General features: G+C 41.2%; 1 protein-coding gene across 1 annotated transcript in view; it reads right to left on the bottom strand.

Annotated features, from left to right (window-relative positions):
• itpr1b (inositol 1,4,5-trisphosphate receptor, type 1b) overlaps positions 1-12,503 on the bottom strand; it is a gene marked incomplete at its 5' end in the record, with an annotated part of 93,072 nt that overhangs the window by 55,500 nt on the left and 25,069 nt on the right. Inside the window, 20 exons of the mRNA XM_080026491.1 lie at positions 2,219-2,347; positions 2,550-2,675; positions 3,110-3,361; positions 3,598-3,798; positions 3,974-4,099; positions 4,513-4,650; positions 4,740-4,802; positions 6,451-6,618; positions 6,742-6,907; positions 7,000-7,054; positions 7,311-7,440; positions 7,529-7,722; positions 8,304-8,463; positions 8,560-8,701; positions 8,788-9,039; positions 9,446-9,637; positions 9,730-9,849; positions 10,731-10,903; positions 10,995-11,153; positions 12,264-12,405. Coding sequence (XP_079882617.1) covers positions 2,219-2,347; positions 2,550-2,675; positions 3,110-3,361; positions 3,598-3,798; positions 3,974-4,099; positions 4,513-4,650; positions 4,740-4,802; positions 6,451-6,618; positions 6,742-6,907; positions 7,000-7,054; positions 7,311-7,440; positions 7,529-7,722; positions 8,304-8,463; positions 8,560-8,701; positions 8,788-9,039; positions 9,446-9,637; positions 9,730-9,849; positions 10,731-10,903; positions 10,995-11,153; positions 12,264-12,405 — 3,088 coding nt within the window. The remainder of the gene's footprint in view (positions 1-2,218; positions 2,348-2,549; positions 2,676-3,109; positions 3,362-3,597; positions 3,799-3,973; positions 4,100-4,512; positions 4,651-4,739; positions 4,803-6,450; positions 6,619-6,741; positions 6,908-6,999; positions 7,055-7,310; positions 7,441-7,528; positions 7,723-8,303; positions 8,464-8,559; positions 8,702-8,787; positions 9,040-9,445; positions 9,638-9,729; positions 9,850-10,730; positions 10,904-10,994; positions 11,154-12,263; positions 12,406-12,503) is intronic.

Genomic DNA, 12,503 nt, shown 5'->3' with positions numbered 1-12,503 from the left:
GAATGAGAGAGAGGTAGGAATAGAAGGAAAACACTGTACTACTGTATAACATAGATTAAGGAGAACAATTACTAATCGGACTAATAATTATCAGTGTGATTATTGTGTTACCTGACTGCGTTCATTCATAACCCATTGTGTGCTAGGGATGTCAATGTGAGGATACTATAGCACCTATGGAAGGATCTACAGCTCCAAGTGCACTAGGCCAGATGTTTAGGATCATATGCAGTCCATAAACCAGTGTTTAACAGAGAGGAGCATAACTGATTTCTACCACCATGATGCAAGAACAATCCAACATTTAGCCACAGTCCTAGAGTACAATAAATACCTCGGTTATTTTTCCAAGCATGATGGCCTGCGAGAGAAACAGGGTTGTGATGTCATCGTGCATTGGTGAGCATCAGCAAGCAGAATTCTCAGAATGTTCAAAAACTTACATAAAAGGAGAATCAGCTATTTCTATTGGGGGCAACTCAGTACAAAGTACATAACAATAAACAGGGTGTCACATAGGTAACTCTATGCAATACTACACCACAAAGTTACTATGCCAGGGATGTAGTAATCTAAACAGTGTATTGGTCATGGTTGATTGGGAAAGGTCGAGGGCAGCAGGACTAAAAATGGAGTGTGTGCATCATCTACACTGCGTTCCGGCAAAACCTTGTGCAACACACCCACAGATCTGGGGAACAACAGAGTCTGTGTGCTGACTAAGCTATGGAAATGTGAAAACCCACACCGTGAAGATACTTCTTAACATTCAGAGTCTGCTGACAAGCACCCAAGGGTCTGGAAACTAAATGTGAGGGAGAGTCACCTTTACTTACATAAATTTGGCATGCCAACTATGCAGAGGGAAGAAACATATTTCATATTATTACACGGCACTGATCAATGCTGTGTTCTGTTTGTCAATTAAGACATTCTCCAGTCCGTTATTTCTCGAAAATGCCCGCTGTTAAGGTTGCTACAACGTTGCTATGGAACTACGGACTACCACAATGGATGAGGAGAGCAGGGAACTTTGGAGAACTGGTTAAAGGGACTCACACCCATCGTGCAATTGAGAATTACAGCACTATCATACCATCCCGCCTCCCTCTAATGCCCCCACACCCTCGTTCCATGCTTGTATCACTGGTTTCACTTCAGAGGTGTCGGCCAGAATACCACTTATGGCCAAAGGCGTCAGACTATAAGCATGAGACTAGGAGAGGAGGAGTAGGGTTTTATCCGCTCTTTATTTTCCTTCTTTCACAGGCACAGTCACATATAGATCGCGGGAAAAGAACAAAGGTTTAAACTCCGCTCGTGAGGAGACGTTACAACAGCTGCTGCGACCCGCGAATCGCATGCAAACTATATTATAACAGCGATCGGGACTGCATGTACATACTCACACACGGGTGATTCACATTTAAACTCAGATAAACACGTTTCCATGTGGAATGATCGCTTACTGCGGCAACGCTCACACATCTGACCGAGGGAGAAGAGAACGGAAACTAAACATGCTCTCTGTCCGACTGACGTCACGGCCCTAACTGACTGCTATCCACACTGAACAAAACACATTTTAACACACTGTAAGAACTAACAACACTGTAACTGAACGTTGGGGCCTTTTCTACAATGGTCGCTACTCGCTACTGTCTGCCGTGGAATCAAAACAAACCCTCTAGTTGAGAATGCGCAATACAGAAGCAGACCGCAAACAGACAGGTCTGTCGGCCAATCTTGATTGGTTGAATTTTATATATATTTTTCATAATATTATGAGATTGAAATCATTGTTTGTTTTTACTCCTGGTGGGTCTGTCTTATATTTTAGAGTGTAATTACCTTATTAATACCATTTTAACCTAATCCAAAAAAAGTGTAAAAATGCACCAAAGGTAAGAGTCGCTTTAATGTCTGAAAAGACTCATGTCAAGACGACGTGTGCACGTTTGTTAACAGAGTTTCATAGTTAACGCTGCTATGGAGTAAGTTCAGAACCGTAAGCAATAAAAGCAATTTCTAAATCAATAAAACCACACTTAAAACAACATTTTGCTTCAATTAATTAATTAATGTGTAATAAGCCGTATGGGATAATGTAAATTAGTGGGAAAATGTAACCTGCTCACTATACATTATCCCTTATATATGTATTGGTGCAGAGTTTCACTTTAAAATGTCAATTGCCACACCACAACATCTAGATTACCTGTAGGCTTGTGCTCTGGTCAGAGAAAGGAGAGCTAAAGAAACACGTGACGATGCTCATGACTGTCTCGGTTACATAACGCTCCAGCGTGGTGTCAGCATGCTTCCTGTCACTGGTGTTGTTGCACACCTTGGGACACAAGGACAGAAAAGGTATTAGCATAAGGCACGGCCACCCGATCACACATCCTGCACATGGGCAACAGCCAACATGTGTTCACTGCATGCTGTGTTGACATAACTGCCCAAACCCCATTACATTATATAAAGCAGGACAATGGATCACAACTCAAAAGGAAGACTTTTATCCGTCAGATAAGATTGTGGCTTACCCTGCAAATGTCCACCAGGAAGTTCTCAAACAGCTTCCACATATGGTTGGAGGTATAAATCTCCTTCATCTCAACCTCTGTGTCAACATAGCAGTGGTTGAGGAAGTTGATATAGGCAATCTTCACCTGTTGGGATCCAAATAAGAATACACAATAAGGCATTTAGTGTTATCTCGAACATCTTTGAGGTTTAAGGGAGACTCTTCATTTTCGATTAACAAAATATGAATTTAATGCCAGCTCATCATAATTACTATTTGTACACTCAATTTAGAGATAACTGCTTGCAACTAATTTGAACCTTTTCATTGCAACGTCAGTGAGCAGTGTAAGTATAGAGCAAAAATAACTAAATCTATTCCCCTGGGTAAATTCTGTACATAGACAATACATTGCATGAGGTGTACATATACAGTTTATAAGAGCTGAATCACACACCCACCCACATACCAACCTTACCTCTAACCACTATCATTTAGGGTTGAGAGAATCTTTGTTCACTGACACCAACAAAGACACACTTAAGCTGAAAATGAATAAATCAAACTAGTTCATTGTACCTCAGGGATACAGTCTTCATGGGTGACGACCCGTACGATATCATCCAGGGGCAGCAGGGAGTTACACTTGATCTCAGTGTAGACGTTCTTGCCCTCAGTGCAGACGGCCAGCAGTTCCACCAGGTGGATGTGGTACATCAGAGCGCTGTTCTCATCCATGCGCTCCCGCTCCGAGCGCATCATCTGGATCAGGGTCTGGAAGGAGGCACGGTCGTTGTAGAAGACCAGGATGTCCTCGCCCGAGTTCACCAGCTGAGTTGGAGGGTCGGGGACAGTTTTATTACCAAAAGATCTTGTTTTTACAGTACATCCGACAACTATCATTATTGTCAGCTCCAGAAAACCTCACTGCAGATGAATAGGGAAGATTTTATAACGAAAACTTAACCGAACAAAATTTATAATGAAACTTTGCCAGTTGATAGAACCAAATACTTAAATTAAATCACTATATTTTCTGGTTCTGTTATAAAGATCACAGAACCAACCTCTGCCATGACAGTGTCCTGACACTTCTTGATGAACTTGTTCTCAGCCTTCACGATGGTCTGCAGGAACTTGAGATACTGGACGTGTCTCCCGTGAGTCTCGGTGCAGTGGACAAAGTGCTGGACCACTCGTTCGTTGATCTCGCTGCAGAGCTGGAAGTTGTTCATGAAGATGTGCTGCATGGTGATGGCCTCTAGGATCTGAGAGAGTTGGAAAAAAAGACGAGACAAAAAGGACAGTCTGTGAAAAACTTATAATGGTGTGTGAATTTCAGATTTGCGTACTCAAAATATAGCATTTTTGAAACTGAACTGTATCAACTGTAGAAATCAATCCCTGTGTGTAAACATGATACATTATGCCTGTACTACTCACCCCTGGGTTAAGAAACAGGTTGATATGCTTGTGAAGGAGAACCTGATTCTGCTGATTCCCAGCACAGAAATTCTGCAGGAACTCGTGAGCCAGTTTCATGATTTCCTCCATTCGGACATCTTCGCCCTAATGCACATTACAAAGAGTCAGACTTCATTTTTGGTTTTTATATTACATGGAAAGGTGGAGTCAGTGATTACGGAGAACACTTTTTGTCAAAATCTTTTAAATTCTTGATGCTACCTGTCCATACTGTGTGTGCGCTGCAAAAAAATCCAGTGTTTACACAAAGCCTAGTGTGCTTGCTACAGCTGCCCGTTTACAGAGCCTAAGAGGTTTAATGTTCAGCACACACACACAGGTAGCGGATCGTTAAGAGATATTCAATGATTTTGACAAAGTGATTTTGACAACAAGCATTCTCCATAGTCGCTGACTCCACCTTTATTGTGGAAATTCAAATGGGTCAAAACTCTGCCGATTTTTAATGCTTCCTAATTATTCTGCATGTGTTATTATATTCAGTTGCCATGTGGCACCTTCTCGTAGGGTATCTGTAGGAGTTCGAGCACCACACTGTGAGCTCCCATGTTCCTCAGAAGCCTCTGCTGCTGCTTCTTACTCTTCTTCCCGGAGATCCCCTCCTGGACACACAGCTTACTGAGACGCAGCAGGATCTGAACACACACAGGAGGAGGGTTTTAACTACTGGCAAAACCAGTTATCACAAACAAAAATTGAAGATAAGAAATCTAAATGAGCATACCTCCTTTACAACCCTGTAGTTGTAACTGCTGGTGCTTTCAGTCTTCTTCTTGTCCGAGTCTCCCTGTAAAGATGAGCGATAAGCAATATTTTTCATGTAATATCTGTAACAAAATCTTTAGAGGCAAATTAACAAATTTCCACCGCTGCCATTCACCAACTACAAACTAGCAAAAACAATCAACCTCTGACAAAAAAAATGTAATTACTTGCAAGAACTCTTTAAAGCCACTACGAGTAACATGGTACGTTGGCGTCCCCTTTGGACAAAAGCGGTAGTATTTTTATGACACCCACTGTCGCAAAGCTGTTTTCTAGCTCGTGCCAGGCGAGCGAGTGTGAACTGAGAAGGGCGCAATATAGTGCATGTCCGTGTGTCGAAAGTGTGAGGACTCTTTTCGGCTCCGTGAGAGTGGTTTTGACACTGCATCAACTAATGCCAGTCAGTGCTACACACACCTGATTGCAATGAGTTGATGCAGCAGCGTCACCTAACTACTCTCTCTCACGGAGCTGAAAGATTACGTGTCCTCACAGAAAGCAAATGAACGAGAGACGGCAGTTAGTATGGATCACGATGAGGTAATGTGTTTGTGTTGTTGATGTAAATAATGACTATTTCAGATAATGGTTATCTGATGATGGTGAAGCAAAGCAAACTTTGTGTTAGTACCAACCGCTCATTCATTTAGGAGTAAACTCTGCAGTCTAGTTTCGCTCTCGAGAAATTGTATACACGTTGCTTGGCAACTTGATTTGATTTGATTTGATTTAGTTTATTTCAGACATCCACATACAAAACAAAATGAAAAGCATGGAAATACAATAAATATGCCTGAAAAGGAGCAGGAAGAAGTATACACTTATTTAATCCTACCCCTTTCCTTAAAAAAAATTAAAAATCAAAATATTTATTAAATAAAAAAAATAAAATAAAAATAAAAATAAAATACAAAATAAAATAAAATAAAACAAAAACAACAATTATATTCGCTTCTCTTATCTATATTCTCGCAACGCCCTCGTCCCGCCCGTAGCCTATATCACTCTCCCTTTTAGCTTTTCTTCATTGCATTCTCTTTTTTTTCTTTGATGGTTCAGCCCCGTTATCAGTCATTATGACGACAAATAACTGTCTCAAACAAGGCTCCCGCTCCCCTTCCCTCACCTGGAGGGATAGGCTTCTCAAATCGCGTTGCAGCGCCACACTGAAATCTGCGACCTATACGAATATGTGACCATAGAGCCTGCACGAGCGAACCAAAAATCGGACTGGGTGTGCGACCAGACCAAAAGCAGTAATAAAAACTATATAAAAACGTCTTTCTTTGCACTGATGGTCTCGTTTGCTGTTAAAGGTAATTTATGATTATCAGAGGAAACATGAGGCTGTTTAAAAGATATTTAAATGTTACTCGTAGCCGCTTTAATTACCACTGCAATATGCACTTTAAACAAGACCAAATAGACCCTACTTTTTAATGCAGCTTTTCTTTACACACTTGCTTTTACTTTATTATTGAACTGCTTGTGCGGTTTTATGTGAGTCTTATGTTGTCTTAACGTGTTTTGTTTGAGTCACAAACTGAAGGCAATTTTGTGCCTTCCGTTTCCATTTTTTTTCAGACAATAACATTATTTAAATTTTAATACATTCTTTTTTGATTAACTTTCCATCCTCATCAGTCCAACTAAACTTAAGTTTAATATACCTTCTTTTTGCTGTCTGACTCTGAAGGTCCGTCTCCGTCCATCCCATCTTCTCCTTGCCTCTTATACACCCACAGTTCAGACTTTTCCACAATAGAACGCAGCTGGTCCAGGTCTGACTTGATCTGCTTGTAGTTTTCCACGTCCTGACTGGTCACCAGCAGCTGGACCTATATTTAGACGAAGAGTGTGGATTTGCATCAACCTAAACTCAATCTCCGAAAATCTTTAACATTTCTCAATAACTTGTTTTGTATTTGTTGTTTGCCCAGATGAGTAGGAAGAAGGCCTACCTGTTTAAAGGCCATGAGGACTTCCTGCCTCTGGCTGAAGTGTCTGAAGAGCAGGTGAAGCGCTCCAGACACCAGAGGAGGGTAATCGTGCATGGTGAGGTGCAGCAGGACCCTCAGGAAGGTGCGACCGCCGTGGTCATCCAGGTCCAGTGGAGTGTTCTCCTCACTAAAAAATAGTAAAAAGTATTTAAATTACATGGACTTGATCTTGCTTTATTGTCAAAATAAATTAGGAAAGACAAAGGAGCAATGTATTACCTTCCTCCAAAAATCCCCTCTGCCTGTTCTTCAATGTTTTCAAAGTCAAAATTTCCTAGAGTTATCAAAGAAAAAAGAATACTCAGAGAATCCATGTAAAAAAAACAATTAATTAATTAAACAATCAAGATTTATTTTGTTACAACTAGCCTTTTTAACAGCAGACATTTTGACATGCCATAGAAGGAAAAGCCCAGGGAAACAAATAGTTATCAAGTGTCCCTGTGAGCCTTAACAGTGCTTTTCCCGGTAGGACAAGCCACATTGTATGTGCTGTGAAAGAAAATCTATTAAATCCAGGCGCAGCATACCTGGCATCTGATTATTGGTTCCATTCTGGCTGACAGTGTTGTCTGCTTGTTGGTTGTTCTCATCAAACTCGCGTTTGAAAATACAAAGTAGGCAGGAGATCCTGTAGTCTAACCGTACATTCAAAATAAACTGAAGGAAAAGATTAAAAGTTACTACACAAAGAAAAACACACAAAGTAATGGCTATCAAGGAAAAAGCAGTTGTCCTGAAGTTTTACCTGTAGAATCTCAATGACCTTGAGCTTTGTGTCCATGACCATGATGTCTTCTCTCTCCGGCTCAGTCTTTGTTTTCACCACATCTCCCTCCGGCTGATGCGTTGGTGTAACGGGCAATAAGCCGCCTCCTCGCATCACCACCTGGGTCATCAACTCCCCGACACCATGGATGGACTTCATCACATTACTGCCAGCTACAGGACATGCAGAAACACAGCAATCATTTTTTCAGATCTTTCTTTGTTAAAAATGTACAGAAGATTATTAGGGTCAAGGGAGAGAATTGTTTTTACATTTTTATAATGCACTTCTAGAATAAAGTTGTCATGTCGAGAATAAAGTGGAAATACAATTTTGTGAATAAAGAGTAAATACAATGTTGAGAATAAATGCAACAGGTAACTCATTTTTGCCAAATGGAGATGTCATCTAAGCTAAACTTATAACACTGCTCTCTATGTGCAGCGGGCTATGACTGTGACACGCAAGCGCAGGGACAGTCTAATGAGTGCAAAACCAAAGGGAAAAATATTCAATACCTTCACTTTTTAACAGTGCAGTGCATTTATTTAAGTCAAGCTTAGAGGATGTCTTGTCTCTCTTTTTTCCCTCCCTTGTCCATAATACTCTTAGCTACGTAAAAATGTAAATATGTGAGGCCAGTGTGAATAAATCATAAAAATTAAAATGTGTTTAAAAAGATTCATACATCACTTTACAATTGCATTTTTCCCAGATGAAGAGTGACGAGAGAGTTCAGCCTCAGAAGTTGCACGTTTACCTTTGTTTTCCTCGCTCTTCTGTATCTTGCTGACGGGGTAAATGGTGCTGACGTGGACACAGTCTAAAATGTTCAGCAGGATCTTTGTCAGGCGGAGCAGGTCGCTAAAGTTGTAGAAACCAAAGTATATGAGGTTCCTTGCCAGGTTCACTACCTGTGGAAAAAAGACAAATTCAAAACCCATGATTTATACTTTAATTACACCAATCTGACCTCTCATCTGCACATACCATCCACAGAGAGGCATTACCTCAAAGGTGAGCTTGTTTTTCTCCCTGTCATTGAAAGGAATGTTCTGGGACACCACCTCTCTCAGGTAGTTCTCCACGAAATCCATTGTGAGGCAGAATCGCTCTTTGATCTCATCTCTGGTGGTTCCATCGTTGTCGTAGCTGTATAAGTATAGAAGAAGAGATGCTGTGTGAAATCTTTGGAATGGTAGCAAAATTTCAACTCACAGTACACGTGATAAACTCACTCATCAATAGCAATCTTAGAAGGGATCTCGGACCAGAGACGGGCATATTTGACGGGTGTGACCTGCTCCTGAGGGTCCCGGTCCACGTGCATGTGCAGCATCAGGCGGCAGAAAGACGCCCGCAGGTCAAAGGGCAGGTCCTCGTCCGACATACAGCGCAGGATCAAGTCTACATCCAGCTGACCGGAGATCTTGTTGATGGCCAGATACTGACGGTCCAGACACATCCGGGCAAAGAGGTTCAGCTGGCACCTGTGACGATGAGTAGTATGGAAGTTAGAAAGGAAATATTAGGGAATTGTCTGCTTTCATCTGAATTGTGTTATTGTCAGCCTGTACACAACAACCCTGAATATATATTTGTGCCTGTTTTTTTTTTTTTAATTATTATTATTTTTTAGAAAATGTCAACGATGTTTCAATGGGGCACTTGAACTTCCCTCCTCTAATTTTGTGACGGGCCATTTAACACTAGAACTTGTTTAAATGTTCAAATTTACCCATGCATTCGTAGTCCAATAAAAAGTCATGAAGTCATACAATTTGTTTGTTGAATAACCACCTGTTTTTGGGTCCTCCTGTTTTATAATCTAAGTAGCCCATCTTTTTCTACATCTGTGTATGTGTTTTCATGTGTGTATAATTAAAGACATCTCACCTGTAGTAGCTGACCACATCCTGGTCATCTTTCTGGCCCTCCCTTGCATCCTGGGCCAACTCACGGACGCTCTTACTTCTAATCTCCTTGCTATTGTCTTTCCAGAACAACCAGACCTCCTCTTCATCCTCTGCCTCCAATGGACTCTCTCCATTTGTCATCGTTTCAATTTCAAACCTCGATAGGACCAACCTAGCATAATGAACGGCATAAATATTATTTCTACATGCTCATTTAAGTTAAAAAAATAATAATTTAATTATTGAGACAAAAGAAAAGCTAACTTGGTTTCGATGAGGATGTCGGCATTGGAAGGGTCCAGTACTGCAGTGCAGATAAGCTCCTGTGTCACAGGGATGGACTTTTGCATGGACACACAGAGGTCTGAGAGGTAATCCAGAAACCTGAGCACAGATTACAGTACATTCAATATTGCATTTGTTTTCATTAGACAATGGGGGAGTCAATCTGACATTGACCATGAGTTAAGAGATATACATGGTCAATGTCAGATTGTATTACAGGCTGTGTCAGGAAGTTCAAATAATAAAGATCACCTATTGTGCAAAATACATAATTTTTAATGGTTGTACAACCTAAATATTGGTCCCCGGTGTGACTAGAGACTCCCAAAGTATGAGAAAGAAACAACCCTCTCTCTTTTTCTCCAACTCCACCCTTCTGAAACCTGACGTCATATGGAAAAAGCCAAGCCACCTCAATACCAACCTAACCAAGCACTACCTCCACCTGTGATAAGCAACCCACCCCCCCAGATTCCTGTGATATTAACCGACAGAGTTTGATCTTGCGGGCAGTACCTGTGCCCCCACGTGGAGAACTGACCAATCAGAACAGACTTGGATTTTTGGAAGGCTAGCTTAAATGGATTGTTTCAAACTGGAAACAGGAGATTCAGCAATGGCACAGTGAGAAATATAAAGGGTTTTTGGAGACTACACCATGAAAACAGTTTGAGCATAATAAGTAAACTTTTAAGTGTCCAGACTTCTGGCTCAGCATGATTTACACATCATTAACAGCCCCTGACAGGACTTGAACACAACACAAGCAAACACTGTCAGCAATTCACCAGCAGTGCCAAGGTCATGGACAAGCAGTTGCACACATACTCCTGCTCACATTTGAATAGATTTACATGGATTTACATTCCTTAGGAGCTGTTATACAAACAAATTAGACCCAAAATGGCCACAGATGCTTTTTCTATGCCAGTTTATTTTTTGAACCAGCCAAGGACTGTCCCCTTTTCTGTGAGCCTCACCTCGGCTCCCGATTCTTCCTAACTAAAGTGACAAATGTGTCAATCTCGGCACCGGTGATGTGTTTCTCCAGCAGCTTCCGGTTGTTGTGGAGCAGAGCTGTTATTGTGTCTTCTGCCAGCACATCATATCCTATCTGCTTCTGCATAAAACGGAATTGTTTGGCTATGTATTCCTGTAAAGCGAAGGGAAATAGGGTTGATTACTGGAAGGAAAAGGCCATAGTATCAGGGATCATATTGTAGTTGTTGTATCCATCCACTTACCTGGTTCTTCCTGTAATCCTGCTGGGAATGGCGTAACACTCTGTAGCAAAGCCTGCAAATGTGTCTAAAAGGAGCGTGGCGCTGGTCTCCAAGCTCCTCCAATCGCAGCATGGGACCATCACCGCTGTCCGTGAAAGGGGCTTGGAGAAGTTTGAAAATCTGAAATAGGAGAGGAGACATTTAATAACTGAATATGTGCTCAGAATCTGTTAGGGATGCACCGAAATGAAAATTCTTGGCCGAAACCGAAAGAGAATTTGCAGTTTTGTTTATTTATTTTGCCAATTCTTTCAACATTGCATTAATTAAACTCCCAAATGTTCTCCTCAAACATAGCCTACAACTAAAAAGCCACCATAAATAAATAAATAAACAGTATAACCTTCAGATCTAAGAGTAAAATTAACATTTTATTAGGAATGTGATTGTGAACAACTCATTGATTTGTACCTTGACTTATGAGCATGATCTACAAAAAGATCGACTTATTGCCTTATTTTTATTTATTTGTCTAGTGCAGTGCAGAGCAGGTTGAGTTGCTCTAAAAGAAACTGCACCACAGCTCCCACCATAATGTTCAGACTACAGAATTTGCATCAGAGCCCTGATCATACAAATTAGAGGCTTTATTTAAACGGTGTCCATGCGGTGGTGGTGATTGTAACTTGGCACTGTGTATCCTCACCGGATGATTTCTCTAGTCACGCTGTCAGTTTGCTGACATGGCACTGTGTATCCAGGCTCGAGAAATGCAATCAGATCGCAAAAGCCTTTCCCCGCCTCAACAACGCTAACGGGCAGGATATCCCTGTTATCATTTTAGCTGTCAAACCAGAGCTTTTCTGCGCGGTGGCTGCAAGGTCTCAGTGTTAATGACACTGTTACCAACCATCACAAGGCTTTTGTGTTTCTAAGGTGATTAAACATCAGTCTTGGACGAGCGTATTAACTTTATGCTACATCAAGCATTGCACTGCGCTGCGCTGTTTTTCCTCTAGTTTGAAAAAATGCTCCCACACTGGATTCTGACATTTTCATGCACACACCTTACAGAACTGCTCCTGCAGCGCACTCACGAACAGACGTAGACTAGCAAACATGGTTACGTCTCTCTTTACTTGTTTACAAGCATGCAGCTCTTTTAAAAAAATATTTCCTTATTGTCTTTTGGTTTGTCAATTTTCTGTAATTTCTTTCATTTTCGGTGGCCGAATTTTCAGTGCATCCCTAGAATCTGTGGAGTTATAGTCTCAGATGTTTAAGGCCAACCTGTTTCAGGATATTCTGCTCTCTCATGAGTTTCTGTCTTTCCCTGTCGGGTTTGTTCACCATGATCTCCAAAACATCCTGCCCACTGTTGGGGATGTCCACCACAAAGAAAACTAAATCTTCCAGGAGCTTGGTCACAAATCTGAAAAGCATAAAACATTACAGGCTACTTCAAAAACAGAACATCTTTGAAAAATACAAAAGCAACTGCAGTATGATCTTGGTTCCCTTCCCTCAGAA

The sequence above is a fragment of the Ammodytes marinus genome (assembly GCF_949987685.1).
Source record: "Ammodytes marinus genome assembly, chromosome: 4".
NCBI lineage: Eukaryota > Metazoa > Chordata > Actinopteri > Uranoscopiformes > Ammodytidae > Ammodytes > Ammodytes marinus.
This window is presented reverse-complemented; position numbering and strand designations above follow the sequence as displayed.